The following is a 19558-nucleotide window of genomic DNA, read 5'->3' as shown; positions in this document are numbered from 1 at the left end:
TTAGTTGTAGCTGCAGACTAGTAACAGAATTGTCTGCTATAATTCACAGCTGATATACAGATTACAGTAATTCGCCAGACAATTAGGAGAGACAGACCGAAATTAAAAGCTCTGTAATACTATATAAAACTAATTTACCAAGCTCTCGCTTACGAGAGCCCTGAACAAATATCTACTCTTCATCCAGAAAATATGTTTATTGTGTAAAGAATCAAAATATATTGACCTCTAAACAATGAATTGACTATATCATGTAAAATGACAATCAAGTTTCAAGATTGTCATGTTTCTGTGAATAATAATGAGGAGGCAATGGTTTTTAAATTTCGTATTATGGTAACTAAACATGCTGTAATCAATCTAAATCCAAGTGAAATGTACAAGTGGCTCATTACTACAGTTGTCTATTTTATAGTCATATATTATTTTACAAAGGCAATTTTCATTATTGCAAACATGTTAGTTGATACATAGCCCCCTCTAGTTGCAGTGAGGGAGTATATTATTAATCTATGATGACAGTCACTGTAAAAACAGTTGGTTCTTTGGGCCATTTCATAAGAAAGTATAAAGAAAGTATAAAGTATAAGGTAGTGGTTCTCTTTCATTTTGTAGGTTTAACCATTGACTATTGTATTAGTAGTCAAAGGTTTAACCATAGACTAACCAACACAAGTAGACTTTTCATCCCATTGTAAATTTTGAAGCACGTTTTTCGTGTCTAGTTCATGTACGTGACACAAAGGCACTAGTGTCGATGAAACTTTGTTTCCATTATTTTAGGGTTAATTTCTTGATTTGTGCTTTACTGTTTGCAGGGGTGCCCACAAGGGGGGGCCGTGACGCAGACTGCGTCATTGAAATTCTTGGGGGGGGGCTCAAAAAATTCAAATGGGGGGGGGGGGCTAAAGTTAATTGCAACAGTGTTCAACGTGACGACAATCCAAAATACATTACTAAATCGCCAGATAGAAAGTGGATAATTAATGACAATAGTTATATTATTGAATTAAATTAGTTAAAATAGGATTTTAGGATAGTTTAGGATTCGTGTAGAAAGTTATTATTTAAGATTAGCAAGACGTGATATCTAAGAGAGGGAGCGCACGGGATGGCTCAACTGCTGTGATAGATAAAAGATAACGCGGGGTACAGACACATCCAGCTACACCGCGACTTAAGCACAGCAGAACGCTTTGTTGACATAAAGCTCGTTAAAATACAATCAAGTAGCAAGTAGCATAGGCTACAATACTTTACACTATTGTGTATACTCGATTACCTGAGTTAATAGGGAGGGGGGGAATGAAAAATACGGTTAATCCAATATAGTATAAAAACAGACGACAAACTCATTAAAACGCTGTAAACAGCCATTAAGTCACGATTTACATTTTTATAAACGAAATTCAATATTGCACAATCATTATTATTGTAAATTTCAAATTATTTATCTTGGTTCAGTTGTACAAACGGCAACGTTTAAAATTGTAGCTAACTCAAACTCAACTAATCACTGTTCGTAATTTCATATATGACGTGTTCTCTTAACAGATTATTAGTATTTCATAAATTAATGACGTATGTAGTAAACATGGAGAAAATAAACTAGAAAAATCACACAAAATTGTATTTTTGATCGTCCGTTATTTTATTTCCAAAATAGTTAGGCCATATTTTAATGGCTATAAGGACTCTCTCGCCAATCCTGTGGATACAATTAAACCATTAGAATCATAATCGGTACTCTAGTTTCTCTAGTTTTCTTTAGAGTATGCCATGAGTAGGCTGCATAAAATGCCTTCTGGGCCGTGACAGACGGACATAAATGGAGATAAGACATGTTTAAACTTCTTCAATGCATAAAACAAATAACCCAAAATATGTATAATTCTGAGCAATGTAAAGACAAAACTATAACTTTATTGATATAGATTAACTGGGTTTGAATTTTAAATATAAAAAAAAATATAAAACTTCTTTTATAGTTTTACAAATAGTGCTGGGCGGGGGAATAATGTTTCTCATTTGTTGTGTACATCATTTATGGGGGGGGGGGCTGTTGCTCAATTGGGGGGGGGGTGCGTCATGAGTCTAGGGGGGGATGGGCACCCCTGCTGTTTGGTTATATAACCAGGGGACAAGTTATTGTTTATGGAGTAAGGGAGTATGTTTTATCTATGGTTTAACCATAGATAAAACATACTCCCTTAGGTTTAACCCAGTCCCATTAAAAATGTTTGGTTTCTATAAATTAATTTTCTTGGGTGGTAAATCTATAACCCCACATTCGTATCATTTCTCCATTTGCAAAAATATGAAGTAAGTATATAGGTAATTCACTTTTTTTCCATCGAATCGCTAAATTAATTAGAATTCGTTGACCATACCCTAACTCAATGGCAATTTTAAAAATTTAACTTTAGGAGAATTAGGCTGAAATCCTGTTATAATGAAACAGCTGATCAGCTGATGTTTATTTTCCATTTTAGCAACAAAACATAGCAATAGCAGACGGTTTCCAAATCCAAATTTTTCTAAGTGTCAAAGTGTTTACACCGCACATTAAAACCCTTTTGTTCGAATAATGTTTTTCTCGCGATTAAATTAGTTCGTTCTATGGCTTCATTGACTAATAATATTAAAAAAATACTTCAGTTAAAGGCTAAAAGTTTGTTACTCAAACACTCTTTAATTGTTTAGCCCATATTATTTACCGGGTTTAACATAACCTCAAACATTGCATTTATATCCACGATTACGCCTAAACAATACAAAAATGATAGGACAAGTATTAGTTACGTTTCAAAAGTTATTGGAGATGCTGCCTGGGAAAAACGTTTCCCTAGGAAGATCCCATAAGGTGAGTCTTAACACTGTTTTTAAATAGGTAATTAATAGGCTAAACTTAATAAGTTTGGCCTATTCTTTACTTAGGACCTAGGTTGTTGAAGCACTCTCAAAGTTGACTCCTGTCTTGTCTTGGTTCCTCTTGCAACCAAAGTTACTTTAATTATATGCTTCAAAAAATTACTAACACACTGCATGGATCCCCTTAAAAGCAAGTCCTTCAGACTTTTCATCGATCACAATATAAAAGATATTATTCTAAAACAGTTATTATTGTCAAGTGATTCCAAATATAATATGTATAGAGCACTTAAAGATGTCATACCTACACTGAAAATACATTTTTAATTAATGTGTTTGCAGATAGTTATTATCTCTCTCAGCAGCATTGCAGCACTGGGCCTACTGGCAAAATACCTTCGCAGGAGACGTTACATTTTCAAGAAAGCCCCATTGAAGAGTGCCACTAAACCTAGAATGAATGTTAATGAAGGTAAGCCAGTCCAGTCATCCATAAAATCAATTTTTATTTGGTGTTTATTTACCTATACAATTGGAAGTTTGTATCCTATGGGAAATACTAGAATAATATATGAAAAAGTACCTGGACATTCACTGATAGCCTATACCTATTTTAACAATGCTCAATAAAAGCCTTATGATTATTGTTCATCAATATCATGGATAGTTGCCCATTTACACATTGGAAGACAGACAGTTTTCTTACCGTTAGTACAGCCACCAAAAGCGCTAGGTACAGTTTGGCCAAAACTTCTGTGCCCGTGGACGGGTCGCTACCAGCTCAACATACGGGCACCGGCTATTGGCAGTGCTGGGAGTAGTGGTGAGTGAGTAGCAAGACACAAATGTTTTCACAAAAGTACCCCCACGAACCCCCTCAACTAGACCCAATCAGATCGGGTCGAGCACACAGAAACTTTGGCCGAACTATAAACCAGAAAATTTAAGAGATATTACCTCAAATCACAGATAGAGCTACTGAAGGTTAGTAACAACAAGCAAGTTAAATTTAGTGGTATATAAAATTGAGTAGGAGTAATCAAAGTATACTATATTCTGCGTAACTTACTATGCTTCTGTGAATCTATGTGTGTATGTGTTTTTATGATAGATGGGACTAGCCAGGCCAGTACTAGGCGCAGTGGCAGCCCCAGTGTCCGCAGTCTACATCGTCAAGGTTCGCTGTTGTCTGGTGCGTCTGACAGAATGTCCGCTGCGTCAGGTTCACTCCCGGGTGTCGCTCCTGGGGATACTACACTCTTGTCACCACAGCAGCTCGGCGTTATGGGTGAGTCGATTTTCTCTTTTCTATGTTAAAGTAAATTTACCATATAAACGTTTGTGTCGCCAACCCAAACCAGCTGCGGCAAGATCAAATAAGCAAAACCATCGACTGTTGTTCCTTTGGCATACTTGTACGATGCTTTTGATTGTTTATAATGCAAAGTCAGTAGGTACTGAAGGAAAAGTATTGATCCTGAGACGTTAAAATGTTGGTACTGGTACCAACAGGTCATGGTGAAATTTTCTGACCATCATGACTCCTACATAATGGATGGAGAAGGTGGCTGTCAATAAAGTTTTTCCATTGTGGCTTTTAAAGTGGCCTGCCATCTTCAAGTGGATAATCCATCAATGTTATTGAACATATTTGGGTCATTTTTAAGCAAGGGCTGTTTGTGCGTACAGCTTCTTAGTTCACATGTAAGCCAAAACGAGGCTCCTCACCTCTTCCTAGTAGGCTATCATTTGTGAACAGGAAGGAGCCATTTGCAGCTCTGTAGTTGACAATTACTATTTGCTGTGTGTTTGAACAATTTTACAAATTATTGAATCTCCCTCCGCGTGAGGTAAGGCCAGTGATACAATTTGTTAACACAGGATCATATCCAATGCTGACATTCATCGCCAAGTCAGATGACAAAAGGTTATGGCCCTAATGCAACGAGTGAGGGAATGCATTCGGGATGTAAAAATGTTTGTAGAACCTTTTTACTTTGTGTTCTCTGTGAAAAGCCTGGGTTCTCGCCAAAATCACAATTCCTTCCGAAATAGACACTATCCATTTAAAAACTCCTTAGCCCGTGTCTGCACTTAACCTAAACTCAGTGTTCCATAACCTTAAATCATCTGGCAATGAATGCCTGTATCTAATATCATTTTTTTTTGTTTTTTGCCTCCTGATCACAATATAAATTACTACTAGAGGATATGTTTCTTACAGTCAAAAAACATATCACTGACCTTATTTTGGATGCGGTGAGAGATTCAATGACTTTAAACATTTTCTGGCACATAGCAAAGTGTACACACCAGCTAAAGAACTGCAAATGGCATCATTGTGTGCACAAATTATGCCGATGCGGAGAGGATGACCAATGGTGAATCTGTGAGGAGCCTCATTGCAGCGCACATGTGAACAAGGAATCTATTTGTAGAAACGCCCCTTACCTAAAAAACTACCTGCTGAATTGACTTTCTCCGCTATGAAGACACTGTCTCAAATCCCATAAAAAACAGTCACAGTAACACTTCCACAATGATAGGCCTAACTAAAATATAAGATAAAAGCGTTACTTGTCCAATCAGTCACAGTTCTCTGTTTACGCTGTGACAGTGAAGTGAGGAATACAAGATTGGTAATGAACAAGTGGAGTTGACAATATGACTAACCGAGTATGCTTAAACGAAAAGAATGTGTGCTTATAGCCTTGCTGTTTTGTGATTTTACATAAGTGGCGAAAGGAATCATCTCCATGTATCTACAATGGTGTACAGTCAAGTCACATGGAAATAGCTCACAATTTTACATTACTCAATTAGGGTGGTTCGGATAACATGGATGGCTGGATAACCAATTAATCACGGCACTCGGCAATGATTTTTAAATCCTTACTTGATTGCAGTCCGATCTTGATAATCCGATATTTGTAAGTTCGACATGATGGTAACACATAAAGCTTGTGAAGACCATATTTCAGATATAATGTAACGTGGATATCGGACCTGTTGCTAGGGGGAAAATGTTTACTTTACAGTACAGTAGTAAGTAACCGGTACTTCTTCTAGGCTGATTAACGTTTACTGCTTTTTATATCTTGTGAGTCGTGAGTTATGTTTTAGTTTTTTATTAAGTACTATATTGTACGTAGGCTAAGCTAAAAATATTGTAAATACCTTTGATGATTGTATGTTGTTATGCCTTGCATCTAAAAAAATAGTGAATTTAAAAATGCACATTTCATTCTGATTATGGGTGGTATAAAGTATCATTCTTTAATTACTTTGAAATGGCGACCATACAAATGTAGGTATTTTAAGCCAAGTATGAATGGAGATAAGTGTAGGATGAGTAGCGTGATCTTGTAGTCTTGTTAGTGACTAAGGCCGACATATTCCTTAGACAGAACTGTTAATTAAAAGCCCATACAGCCAATGGCAACTAAAGAATCTACAGTTTATAGTGGAATGCGAACCACATTTTTGCCTTGTAATTTCTTGCCGCTAGGATTCTTTGGAGATCGGTTATGACCTAATGGTCTTGGTTGTGTAGTGGTGAAAAGTAGCCTCTAGATCACTAAATTTAACTTTATGGTTTGTGTTACCTGTCTTCGTTAAGAGATGGTTTTTTTTTCAGTAGTACACCACAATAGTTTTGGACATCTATACGAGTCCATTATCAGGTGAAACAAAAACTTCAATCAAGTCATCTAATCGATTTGGCTAGCTCTGTCGTTTAAATTGAGAACACATTCACTCGAACACGACAAAATCACGGAAAAAGATTAGAAAACTACAAAAACTGGAGAGACGTGTGTGGCGACACCATGTTTGTTTTTTTAAGCTCTACAAAATGGTTTGGAAAGAAATTGCTAAATTTCATGTTTTCTGGGTCAAAAATGGGAAAACCAAATTTCACCCTATAAAACCCCCATAAACCCCCGTTCCCATAGTCCGATCATGCTGGTTCGCAAACTCGTTCAAATAAATTAGGTTTATACCAAATTTCATTAAAATGGGATCATAACGTGCTAACGGACATATACATAAATTTATATATATATATGAATTTTAACGGATGGTGTTTTTGGCCTCTAGGGACCTCAAAAGAAAAAAGTTAATCGATCCTGGGTCCAGGTCTTACCATGAGTACTTTGGTAATAGCTTATTTCCTATATGGGAAATTTTCTAAAATGGTTAGGTTCTGGAATTTTTATGAAATTGTTTGGAAAAATATATTCTCGATCTTTGCGTGGACTTACACCACCGGAAGACGATGATGTCTCTAGGATCGTGGGAGATGATCACGATTTTGCGGCAATTGCAGAAGTAGATGATGTTTCTGAGATCGCTAAATACAAGCATTTATAAATTCGCCACATTCGAGGGGGCTGTTCACAATTTCTACTGTAGGTGAAGATGATGTATCTGCAATCGCGAGATATAACAACGATAGTGTCGCGATCACGGTTTTGATCACATAGAAAAGTACAATAAAGACTTGACTTAAATCATGTTACAATAGATTGTTTGTTATTGAAGAATGACAAATTAAGTCGGTGACTACGTTATTAGCAATGTAAAAACTATGATTGATCATTACACTAAAAATATATAGTGTAAAGTGTAAGTGTAGCATGGTAAAATATGTGTTTTGTTACAAAAAATAGTAGTGTGCATGATGAATTGTGTTGTTAAACAAGATCATTTTTACGGGAAGATAATTAGTGTGGTGTGGACAAGATGAATTATGTTATTTCACAGGATAATTATCAGTGTAAGTATTATGAATTATGGTGTTTTACGGGACAGCCTGTTGTAAGCATGATGAATTATAGTGTTTTGGGTCAGCCTGTTGTGTAACCGTGATGAATTATGGTGTGAGAGGTAGTGAGAAGACCAGTATGATACTGACAGCCACAAATATAACACATTTCACCCTGAGTGGTGTATAGAAATGTATACTGTCTGTGACAGCCACTTCTCATATATTTGATTTTACTCCATGTTATATCCAACGCTGATAGGGTTTGTTTTTCATTCAAATTGTTGTAAATTTCTACAATTATCAACTTTTTCAGAATTTGTAACGTAAAGCTTGGACTTTGGCAAATATGGATAGACAATGTATTTCCGTTTTAATATAAATTATGTGTGATATTTTTCATATCTTAAAATTTTGAAACCATTTATATCTTGTATGTAATTTTTATTCTAAACCAAACAATTAATTTTGTTTACATACAGCATTGTTTATTCTCCCACACAGATCACATGTGTTATGTACATTTTAACAAATGCAAATAAAACTATGCAATTTTCATTTGTATTTTAACTAAAATTATGCTTTGCTAAAACCGATTTGCAAAAATAATTACAAGAAAACAATATTTGTTCATAAAACCTTTATACTGAAATATACGTTAATACATTAGACAGGAACAAACTCTTTTACATCAAGAAAACACACATCGTTTTACAAAGATAAGTATGACTGTGCATTTCAGTTGACAGTTCCAAATTACCTGGGTTCTCAGGGTCCTTTACAAACATAAAAGCTAGCAACGCTCATTACCATTTGTTATTCTGGACTAAAAGAGAGCCACTTTCAGTTCAAACATCACCTTAAAACATTTTACACTTTGAAACACTTAAAACAGTATTTTATCAATTAAATCTAGGTTATTTACGTTACCAACCTAATATTTGAAAACAGCTTTTTATTATTTTAACCATAGATATAATTTTCCTGTATTTTGTATTATGAAAAAATTAATACTGGGTTTGCCATTAATTGATATAACGCAATCTTTATTCTTTCAAAAATCTAGATTTTTTGTGAACGACAACTAGAGTAAAAATATTTATTGAGCGGACAAACTTTTTTTATAAATAAAATCGAAAAGGATCTGGTGATATCGAATACAACTGTTTTTGTATTATTTGTTGAAGTTAAGGTTGAGGTAGCTACATTCATTGTGTATGGTTAGTGAAAACATTTTATTGAGAATAATAATCAATTACAGTACAATTATTTGCAATAGAGGGACGAATTTGATTGTTCTTAGAAATAAAATGAGTGACGCAGAACTTTTGAATGGTAAAGTACAAGAGACAGCTAATTTAAAACCACTTTTGAAACAAATGGGTATTTATAAAAAAAAATAATCTTGCTCTAAAGTATTGTACCTGTACGGGTACAGTAAAATAAATGGTACCTTAATTTCAGTTCTTAGGATTTTCCCTTTAAAAGACCTTTCTCATTTTAACAAGAGTGAAATGTCAGCAATATTATATTGGTTGAAAGAGCTCTCACCTGTCAACTGCAGTACATCACCTGTTGAAGGAGAGTGGTTGATTCAGCTATAATTGGGGAACAGCTGTCCAATCACACAAAAATCTATCTTGTTGTAGAAATCTGACACAAACAGAAGTGCATTTGTAGCAACATTTCTTTCTTACTAGCTGTGTGCCCGTTCTACGCACGGGGATCTTATAGTAGTCAGTTGAAACCTTCTTATATTAAGATTAAGAACAGCAATTAGTTTGCATATTTGCAGATATGCTGGCAAAACTATTATATTATAAACCTTCGCAAATACAGTATCTGACAGTTCAAGCCAAAATAAATGCTTCGCAATTAAATGTCACCCGGATCGTGTTGGTCCATATGTCCAATGATTAAACTAAAAAATCTTTTATAGATCCATGAAGCGTAGCCCTAAAGTAAGCCTATAATTGAAAGTTACTTTCCACATCGGTTAACTTAAACGCATTTAAAGTACTACCTCAACCTCACCATTTAACACTTTATTCCGGTTGACATTTTCAGTATCAAAGGTGCTCTTGTCCATTCCGTGAAACACTGAGAAATAAGGACATTAATGCGTTACCAACATACAACAAAACAACACAATACAACAATCCAACAAAGGCCACGAACTATTGATACATAAACAATATAAAAGCGTAAACAATTCATGATGGTTTGCCCAACAAATGTTTTACTCAAATAGGTTATCATTTTCTTAACATACCGGGTAAGCTAAGATTTGGAATCCAGACAGAAAAAGCAAAACTTATACAGAGTTAAGACATCGCTTAATTGAATACGGACGGCTCTAATAAATAAGGTGCAACACCAACGATATCAAATTTGTAAACTACCGGTTCTAAGGAAAAGAACCAGTACCTACGTAAGAACCTACCTAAGAACTATAGTAAATCGGACCAATTAAATACATTAATATCTAGTCCCGAGGTTATTGATCTCTTGCTTTTGGATTTTCTCGTAAAAAGTTATAGCGTAAACTTATCGGTGTCAGTTTGAAAAAAAAGCAACCTTACCCAAACAACTTTTTGTTATTTAATAGATTACGCATTCTCTAAACAATGATTAGTATATCTATTAACATTAGAAGGAAATGTGACGAAAATCACACAATGTTGGGGTTTTGGTCATTTGTAATTTTATTTTTTAAGTAGGTAGGCCATGTATTCTATGGAAAAGTACCGGTATCAAGGATCGTCGTCAAAAAGGTTGTTATGAATAAATATGTAGGCTTACGTACCCAAGACATGAGCTATGGGCCTATTGGCTGTATGGTCCAGCGATTGCATCACACGGTGAGTAGAAACAGAAAGTGACACATTGGAAAAGCGAGTTTAGCACTTCCTCTGTTAAACCTCTGTTACAATCACCCACTGCAGTTGTGATTTTTTACTTTACACTTTACACAACCGCCATTGAAGCGCCGTCAATGAGTGGAAACCTTTTTTGTAAGCTATTGGCGACGATCATTTCAGTGTCACAGCCCTATACAACACTGATTCAAGGTCTTCTTCTTTCTGGTTGTCAAAACTCAAGAAACATTTTATACTCAAAGAATTTCTGGTTCCGATTTGGACGATGTCTAGTTATTTAATTTCATTTACGGTTACACTATTAGACTATATTATTGCACTTGCGATTAATTAAATCCGTTATGTAAGAAAAACGTTTTTAATCTCACTTGGTTGGGATTTGCTTTCAAAACGTGATTCGAAATAGTTGCGGTATTTGTAAACAACATTTGTAAACATGTCATTGACAGCTAGAAAAAAATATCTTGATCCGAACAGCTGTTCGTTATTTCATAGACGATTATGTGATAAAAATTGAACGAAAATTTGACAAAAATCGCACAAAACTGCATTTTTGAACGTCCGTAATTTTATTTACAAAGTAGTGAGGCTATATTTAAATCACTAAAGACACTCTCGCCAATCCAGTGAATACATTAAAATGACTTGGATCTTGATATGTACTCTGGTTTTCACGGAGAAGATTGCGTAAAATGCCATCTTGAGTGTTACAGACAAAGGGACAGACAGACAGACAGACAGACAGACAGACAGACAGACAGACAGGAATTGAGATAAGACTCGTTTCTGCTTCTTTAATGTATAAAACGTAAAAATAACCTAAAAGTATATAATTCTGAGCAATGTACAGACAAAACTCTAATTTTATTTATATAGATTATGTTTAATGTAATGTTGGGAAGCGAATTGGTCTAGTGGTAGATCTAGGGGCTTCGGCTGGAAGGTACCGGGTTCAAATCCTGCCAAACACCAATTGGTTTTGTCTATGTGATAATGCCGCAACCCTCTAGGACTAGCATGAAGTAATGTGTTAAACAGTTCCTGCCTTTAACCTTGCGTCGTAGGATGTGATGGTAGGACATGAAACAAATTTACTGTGGAAAAAACTTTTTAGGTTGGTTGATATACAAAAATTTGGCCTTGAACTCTACGAAAAGTACATAAAACTATAAATCTAATAGTACAAAACACAACTAAATTATGCTGGCAGCGTTATGGTCATAAAATCTTAAACAGTCCAATTTTTTTCTATAGGCCAAGTGGTTTTCAGGTTTAAAGCATTTTTTAGCCCAAAGCTTCTGTTGTTTATCTTATTTGGCCATCTTGTAAATAAAGCTAAATCTCTCTGCGGTTATATTCAAGTTATTTATCAGCCATAAATATATTAAAATTTTATAAGCTTTTTAGCATATTTTACATCTTTTGTGAGTGAAACCATACTAAAGATTTGTCAACAATGATTCTTAACTTTTAAATAAAGAATACTCAGTTGCCTCATAAATCAATAAATTTATTTTACCACTTTCGATACGTCAAAATATACCTTTACTTTTCCCATAATTCAAACTAAGTCCCAATATTGCACAGTTATTGCAGCCACACTCTTAAATCTTAGTGTGATTAACTGTCCAATTCATTCAAATATATTTCGATATAAAAATTAAACTGATGGATATAACGGTTTGTAAATTAAATTATATTTCCGCACATCAAAGTTATCTACAGTGTTCAGCACCTTACATTATATGGGTTTGATGACATTTGTTGTGATGTATGGACCATTCCACAGGTCCAACAGGTGAAATTGGCCATAAAATGCTGCATAAATATCGTTCCTCAGCATCTTTATGTCTGGGCCAGATCGTTATTTGTAATATTTCACAGTGTTCTCCCGAAATAATATGTTTGTAATTTTTCAACAATTTCTTTCAATGACTCTCTGGGCACAAGCTATTTGTATTTTCCCTGCCTGTGATTGGAAAATACTTTAATGGTTGGAAAATAATGAAAAATTAATAATTAAGTAAACTAATAAATAAATGAATGAGGGAACTAACTGACTAATAAACAAACAAGTAGCATAAATTAATAAATTTACATACATAACTACAGTATATGAATAGATGCATAAATTAAAGGATGAATAGTACGAAGGCTTACAACAGACTAAATCAATAAATTAATAATGCAATCAATAATTTAATAACAACAACACTAATACTGAGAGGGAGGCGTCTGTTTACAATTTTGATTTTAAATATTTTGTCCATAACCATTGTTATCCATACTTGTTAGACAAACAACACATAATTAATCACTTAAGAGAAATGTTTACCAATTTAATGGTGACATCATAGAAACAATCTTGATTGTAAGCATTCAAATTTCTGACAAAAGCACACTCACAGAAATAGCTCTGAAGGAGCAAAAGTTAAGTGATTTAATTCATTAACGTGATTCAATTCATTTAAGTGGTTTAGATTAAAGTGATTTCATTAATTAATTATGCTCTCTTTTCCTCGTTCCTCAAATTCATTATCAGTTACCCTTTTCAAATGAGTATTGCATTAAGTGTTAATATTTATTTAGTGAGTCGGTGGCTCAGTCGGTAGCGTCACAGACTTCGGGCCAAAGGCAGCGATGTCGTGGGTTCGGATCCTGGTCACTGCCACTAAAATTTATCAGTACAGTTGCTTTGCTGTAAACGTTCCACCATTGACTATACAGAGGCGTATAGTCAATGGTTGCACGCACGGGCGGTTAGTCTATGTGGACGGGCAAATGCAAGATTAAAGCTAGGCGCCCACCGGGCAACCCAGCGGGTGACGCGGCGCGGCGCGGCACGGCGCGACGCGGAGAAAAACTTCCGTCCGCTTCTCCAGGGTTCGCGCCCACCAAGCAACTCTAGCGGAAGCGCGGGGCAGCGCTGAGAATTATTCTTTTGGAGGGGATGCACAGTGCACTTCGATTCGGACCCGAACACTCCCGAAGGGCTCACGATACTTTCCGAAAACACCCGAATGAGCGGCAGACGAGGGGCAGACGCCGTTTCCGTGCCTCTACCCCGCGCCCACCAGGCAACTCAACGGAGGCGCGGCAACACGAGAGGAAGAAATTCTCCACCGAATTCTCACTGCCGGATTCGAGAAGAAGTTTTTTTTCCGCGCCGCGTTGCGCCACCCGCTGGGTTGCTAGGTGGGCGTCAGTCCATAAGATAACATGGCACGGATACGTGGCAACTTTTTTCCACGGCGTCGCGCCGCACCGCGTCACCCGCTGAGTTGCCCGGTGGGCGCCTAGCTTAAAAGTGGCCGCCAACCTCTTAAAACAAAAAAATTTTAAAAAGTTGAATTTTGATCATTGTCCTAATGTTTAGCTAATTATAAATAATCTCAAAACTAATCTCAACTTTTGTTAATAATGACATTATTAGTCATATATGATTAAGATGTATTATAACAAAGTAATTAATATTATTTAGTATTATAGTTGAAGAAAGAGTAAAAAATATTGCGGATGAATGGGGATATTACACAAACTGTCTCAAATATCCAGACAAATTAGGTTAATTGTGTTTGTACAGTACAAGAAGTTGAACTAAGTTCATTGTTTCCTTTGTCGGGACGGTTAACAAACTGTTAATTTATATTATTCTTTCCAGACGTATTTTACTACTACTTAACTTTCTTTAAGTTACTACTAAGTAAGAACTACTAATTTTGCAATTTTTAACTGGTTTGAATTTGAGAAAAGACATTTTTCGTTTGATAGTTTAATAGTTCAAATATATTGTCAATTTATTAATTTTCCTGTTGATCAAAATTTAAGTATAATTCTTATTTTATTTAATTCAAGTTCAATTTATAGAAATAAAAATAGGACAACATTACCTACGCAATTCTTGTTGGAAAAAAAGATGCTGTCACTTCAAACAGACCATTTAAACGCAATGCACATTGCACACACAACGCTATCACAGTAGCTTCGTATATTGTGCGTATGTTTTGGCTTTGATATGTCCGTGTTTGTGCACAGTAGACGGAACTGGCTCTTGTGCATATCAGAGCTGCCCATCATGATATGGCACTTTGTAGGGGACACTAGTAGTGTTTATAGTGTGTATAGTATTGTTTGTAGTGTTATAAATCGTCCAACTATTGTCGGATTCGCCTGCAGTTATTATAATCTACATTTAGTATATCCTATTAATTATTTAGAGCTTTCCTGTCTTTTTATTAGTGAATTTCCCTATAGGAAAGTAGCTATTTCCGTAGCACGGTACGACCTGGAACCGGAACCGATATACTTTTTCATTTAGATTTACCTAGAGGCCAAAAACATCAAATAAAACATAAAACATCAGGGTTTTGACCGTTGCCAAATAAAACGTAGCTTGGTGTGAAGTTAAACATGCAAAATCGTTTATTAATAATTATGTGAGCAAACATAAGTTTTGAACACATTTTCTGTACTCTCAGAGCGATTGTTTACTAAGTACTGACACTGAACCACGACGTTTGTTGTTGTAATGGTAAGCTAAAATCCATCCAACAAAGTCGGCCTATTTTTAGAACATACTATCCGTTTCCCAAGTGATGAATTTTTATTTTTCATCAGTTGGTTGGAATATCAATTCAAAAACCGCATTGCCAACATGATAGACATCAATAATTCTCCAGCGCCGGGTACCCGCTGTTTAATATCTCAACGGCTGTCATCGCGCGCCGTTTTATTGGGATGCATTATTTGGAGGGAAAATTACTGTAGTTGCCATGAAGCCGAATTTGACAGTTTGACATTAATGAGAGTTCAAAAGTTTTTGTTGTGCGTTGCTTTGCTTATCTTATTGGATTTAAGCTCTTAAGGTAACTGATCTTACACTATAGATTTATTCGGATGTAAGCATGATTTCAAATAAATGCACTGTTTTGTGCTTATCTACATGAGAAAACTGCTCTGGTACCGTTAAAATTCTTATTTTTGGATAACAAATAACTTATGTTGAAAGTTTGTTACTTTAGTTTAAGAGTTGTTACTAAGTTTTAAAATTGTTTTTAAATTGTTCGTGGTTTTATTTAAGTGTAGGGTAAAAAACTTATATTATTTGGTTAAAAAAAGTACTCTTTGTATGTGAGACATCATGTATGCCTACTACTAGAAACTTATATTTAGAAACTAGTGAAATCTTTTACAATCAAACTGTAAAAATGTAAATTGAAGTGGTCGTAATATTTATCGTTCATAATTTGTACCGAATGTGCTTTTCCGCGCTTGTTTGTCAATTATTTTTATCCTCAGCTTGTGCATAAACATTTAGAGCGCATCGGAAAATGCATTTTTCTGTACTTGAATCATACGATTTTTTAACAATAGTATTTTGATATTGCATATTTTGGTAATTACTTGTGTGATGCTGGAACCTTAATTAACATTTTGAACAACTTTAAACATTAGTTTTTTTAAATCATGCTAGGACGTGAAACAAGATTATTTTTTACTCTTGAGTCTTGATCAATAACTCGCCAAAAAATTGTGGGGTTTGAATGCAGTTTTCCTTGTTTTGTTAATAAAAAGTTGACTTGAATGAAAATGTATGAAAGCTCCAGTTCTGGATGCTTACTAAAGTATTCCAACAAATAAGATCATTTTGTGCAAGCACGCTTGCTAGAATTTATAAAGTCTTTATTATAAAGCTACTGTTTTATACTGACCGATTTTATAAGATATTACTTTTACATTATATATGATATATTTTCTAACTTAATCGTATCTAAAAATTTATGGGTTTTCAATTTATTTAGCTAGTTATAATTCAAAGTAGTTCATTCGTATTAAATTACTTTTGTTGTTACCTGTGTTCTTGAGTATGTAAAATATTTGTGTTTCACACAAGAAAGTTTCCAAATATTCAAACATGTAAAATACAGGGTTGGGCAAATGTGTGGATACCCCTAGTTAACTTTTTAACGCGTTGCAATAGGAAAACCTAACTCGACACATATTTACAACATAAGAAATTGCACTTTTTCATCAAAGTAACAACTTTGCCCCAGCCCCCAAAACGGGGTATTTTGGGGGCAGCCCCAAATTTTCAAATGTAAACACCTATCATGTGACCCCTCATTTTAAAGGGTTTGTTAAGAGAAATTGAATGGCGCAAACCAGAGGTCAATATCGCACGCCTAATCAAAATGGCAGCCATTTTAATTTAACATGAGCAATCATGATAAAGTCTGGATACCCCCCAGTTAACTTTATAACGTGTGGCAGTGGGAAAACCAAACTCGGCACATGTTTACAACATAAAAAATGCACTTTTTCATTAAAGTTAGAACTTGTACCCGGCCCCCAAAATGGGGTATTTTGGGGGCAGCCCTAAATTTTTAAAAGTAAACACCTATCATGTGACCCCTCATTTTAAATGGTTTCTGAAGACAAATTAAATGGCGCAAACTAGAGGTCAATATTGCACCCCTAATCAAAATGGCAGTCATTTTGGAATATCCCTTTTAAATTTTTTAACAGGTTATAGCAGGAAAACTAAACTCAGCATACCTTTATGAAAAAAGAGAATTCACCTTTTGGTCAGTATTAAAATATTTAATTTTTAAAGTTAACTGGAGGTGTCTAGACTCTATCATGATTGCTCATCTTAAATAATTAAAATGGCTGCCATTTTGATTAGGCGTGGGATATTGACCTCTGGTTTGCGCCATTCAATTTCTCTTAACAAACCCTTTAAAATGAGGGGTCACATGATAGGTGTTTACATTTGAAAATTTGGGGCTGCCCCCAAAATACCCCATTTTGGGGGCTGGGGCAAAGTTGTAACTTTGATGAAAAAGTGCAATTTCTTATGTTGTAAATATGTGCTGAGTTTGGTTTTCCTATTGCAACGCGTTAAAAAGTTAACTAGGGGTATCCACACATTTGCCCAACCCTGTATGAATGGATAGGATGGAAAACTGGCCTAAACAAAGAAGACATCAACTCTACAATTTTCAAATTAATATACGTCACTGAAAGTCACAACACTGGATGAAACACGGCAACAAACCTTTAAAATATAATTCAAGTTCATGGAACTGGGGGAAAAAATGTTATTCGAAGTTTAGCTGTTCAGTTTCAAAAAAGATACAGTACCTGTCTTTTTACTTCTTAAAAATAGCCATACCATACAGAGGGCCCAGAAAGGAACGGGGACCCAATTGAATAGTCCCTGATATGATAGAAATATTTTAATAGTGAATCTTCTTCAAAACACCCATTCGCTGTATTTATTTTTCGTTAGAAGATATATATTCTAAGTAAATGTTCAGGGTAATATTCATTGTTAATGCACTACTCCTTCATACAGACTTGGTCAGATCTCGAGCTTGTACTAGTTTGTATGTTTAGCCTGGGGTTGTACATGTTGTCTCACATTGTTTACATGTACAAGTTTGAGCCTATCTTGCTGGCTCATTTGGTGCTGCCTAGGGCGTTTCAAACATAACAACAACTTATATTAAATTCCTTAAACAATTCTGTAACAACTTATATGATTTAAGAACTGGAAGGGTGCTACGGATATCAGTCAGTATACACGTTGTTGGACCAATTATGGGAGAGAATTCTGTATTTGATTATTTCATTTCATAATATTTTACTATTATGTAAAATACTTGCCTGTCATTTTTTGTTCACAATCACAAGCAAGATGATATTCTGCATACAAATCACCTGCCCAGGTTTAATGTTGGATCTTATATATATTACACTATTTTGTAGTGTTATTAGTAAGCAGTAATTTATTTATTGTTATCTTTTGATATATAAAATACAAATTTTTGCGTTTATTAAACTTTTAAAATGAAAGAACTTAGTCATGGAAGATGAAAGCTTAGTTTTCTGATGCTATTTAATCTTTAATCAGATATGACATGCAATATTGAGTAGATGTTTAAATATTGAACAATGAAAAAAAAGAAAAAAAACGATAGTCGAACATGAAGGCAGTCGTTTTACCCGAGCCGCTGCATAATGCAGAATTGAATTGTTAACATCTTTTGTTCTTTGCAGCAAAGCAACTTCCTTCGACGTAATAACGAGATCTTTGTGTTCATTCAAGGAATAAAATAATAGGAAAATTTTATAAATTAATAAAAATATTTTCAGTATACTTTATATTTTTACTTAGGTCTTCATAAAATATTGAAACCAATTGTTATGTTAATTGGTGTTAAAGATGAACGAATATGGTCGGAAAGAGAAATCTTAGTTTTGAACAAATATCATTAGGTTAAAATCCGTCCGTTACTATTATTTTGTTTTAGCAAAAAAAAAATAAAAAATGTTTTGATAAAAAAGCAACAGACTCGGCAGGGTACCTATTGTTGAATAGGTAACTATTTTGCGATTTTAAATAGTATAGTTGTTTGTACAGCTTAATTAATTATAAAAAAATATTTAGCTTACAAATAGAAAAATTACACTCATGTAGGGATGTTCCTTTAAGGGATATTAGTTCTGCTATCGGTACAGTTACATTTTATCTATGTAACCAATGCTTTCTACCCAAGATAAAGAAAACGTTTCATTCATTATTCATAAAAGGTATTTATCAACAGATTAAATATACCAACCAATAGACAACTGACCTACTAAACGAAGTCTTAGCCTAATAACAGTATGCAGGTCAGGCAGGGCTACAAATACTTTATCAAAACTGTACCAACGGCGGAGGTGTTTGCTGGAGCATACAAACTACCTCAGTGAGGAAAGCTTCCATGAGTTACGTCGCAAGCTAATGTGTTTGTTCTAATTTACATGGAAACCCAGACGTTCCCAGCATGTTCGTGTGAGTTGTGGGCGTTTTAAGTGCGAGGATTTATTAGAAATGAAATTTAAAATTGTACAGTTGAAAATAATCAAATGAAAAATATTGTAGATGAAATATACTTATTTATCAAACGTGAACTTATGTGGTATGAACAATTTCACATGTTCTACTGATGAAATAAACTAACACAGTACAACAAAACACACTGTCACTTACGTTTGT

General features: G+C 34.8%; 1 protein-coding gene across 1 annotated transcript in view; it reads left to right on the top strand.

Annotated features, from left to right (window-relative positions):
* The first annotated feature begins 2554 nt into the window (after nt 1-2554).
* LOC128999545 (mitoguardin-like) overlaps nt 2555-19558 on the top strand; it is a 296106-nt gene continuing 279102 nt past the window's right edge. Inside the window, exons 1-3 of the mRNA XM_054426115.1 lie at nt 2555-2863; nt 3214-3343; nt 3983-4159. Coding sequence (XP_054282090.1) covers nt 2780-2863; nt 3214-3343; nt 3983-4159 — 391 coding nt within the window. The 5' untranslated portion in view covers nt 2555-2779. The remainder of the gene's footprint in view (nt 2864-3213; nt 3344-3982; nt 4160-19558) is intronic.

The sequence above is a fragment of the Macrosteles quadrilineatus genome, unplaced genomic scaffold, assembly GCF_028750875.1.
Source record: "Macrosteles quadrilineatus isolate MER2022 unplaced genomic scaffold, UCM_ALF_1.0 Scaffold_8__2_contigs__length_117827958, whole genome shotgun sequence".
In the NCBI taxonomy this organism is placed as follows: Eukaryota; Metazoa; Arthropoda; class Insecta; order Hemiptera; family Cicadellidae; genus Macrosteles; species Macrosteles quadrilineatus.
Note: the sequence above shows the minus strand (reverse complement) of the source record. Positions and strands in the feature narration are given on the sequence as shown.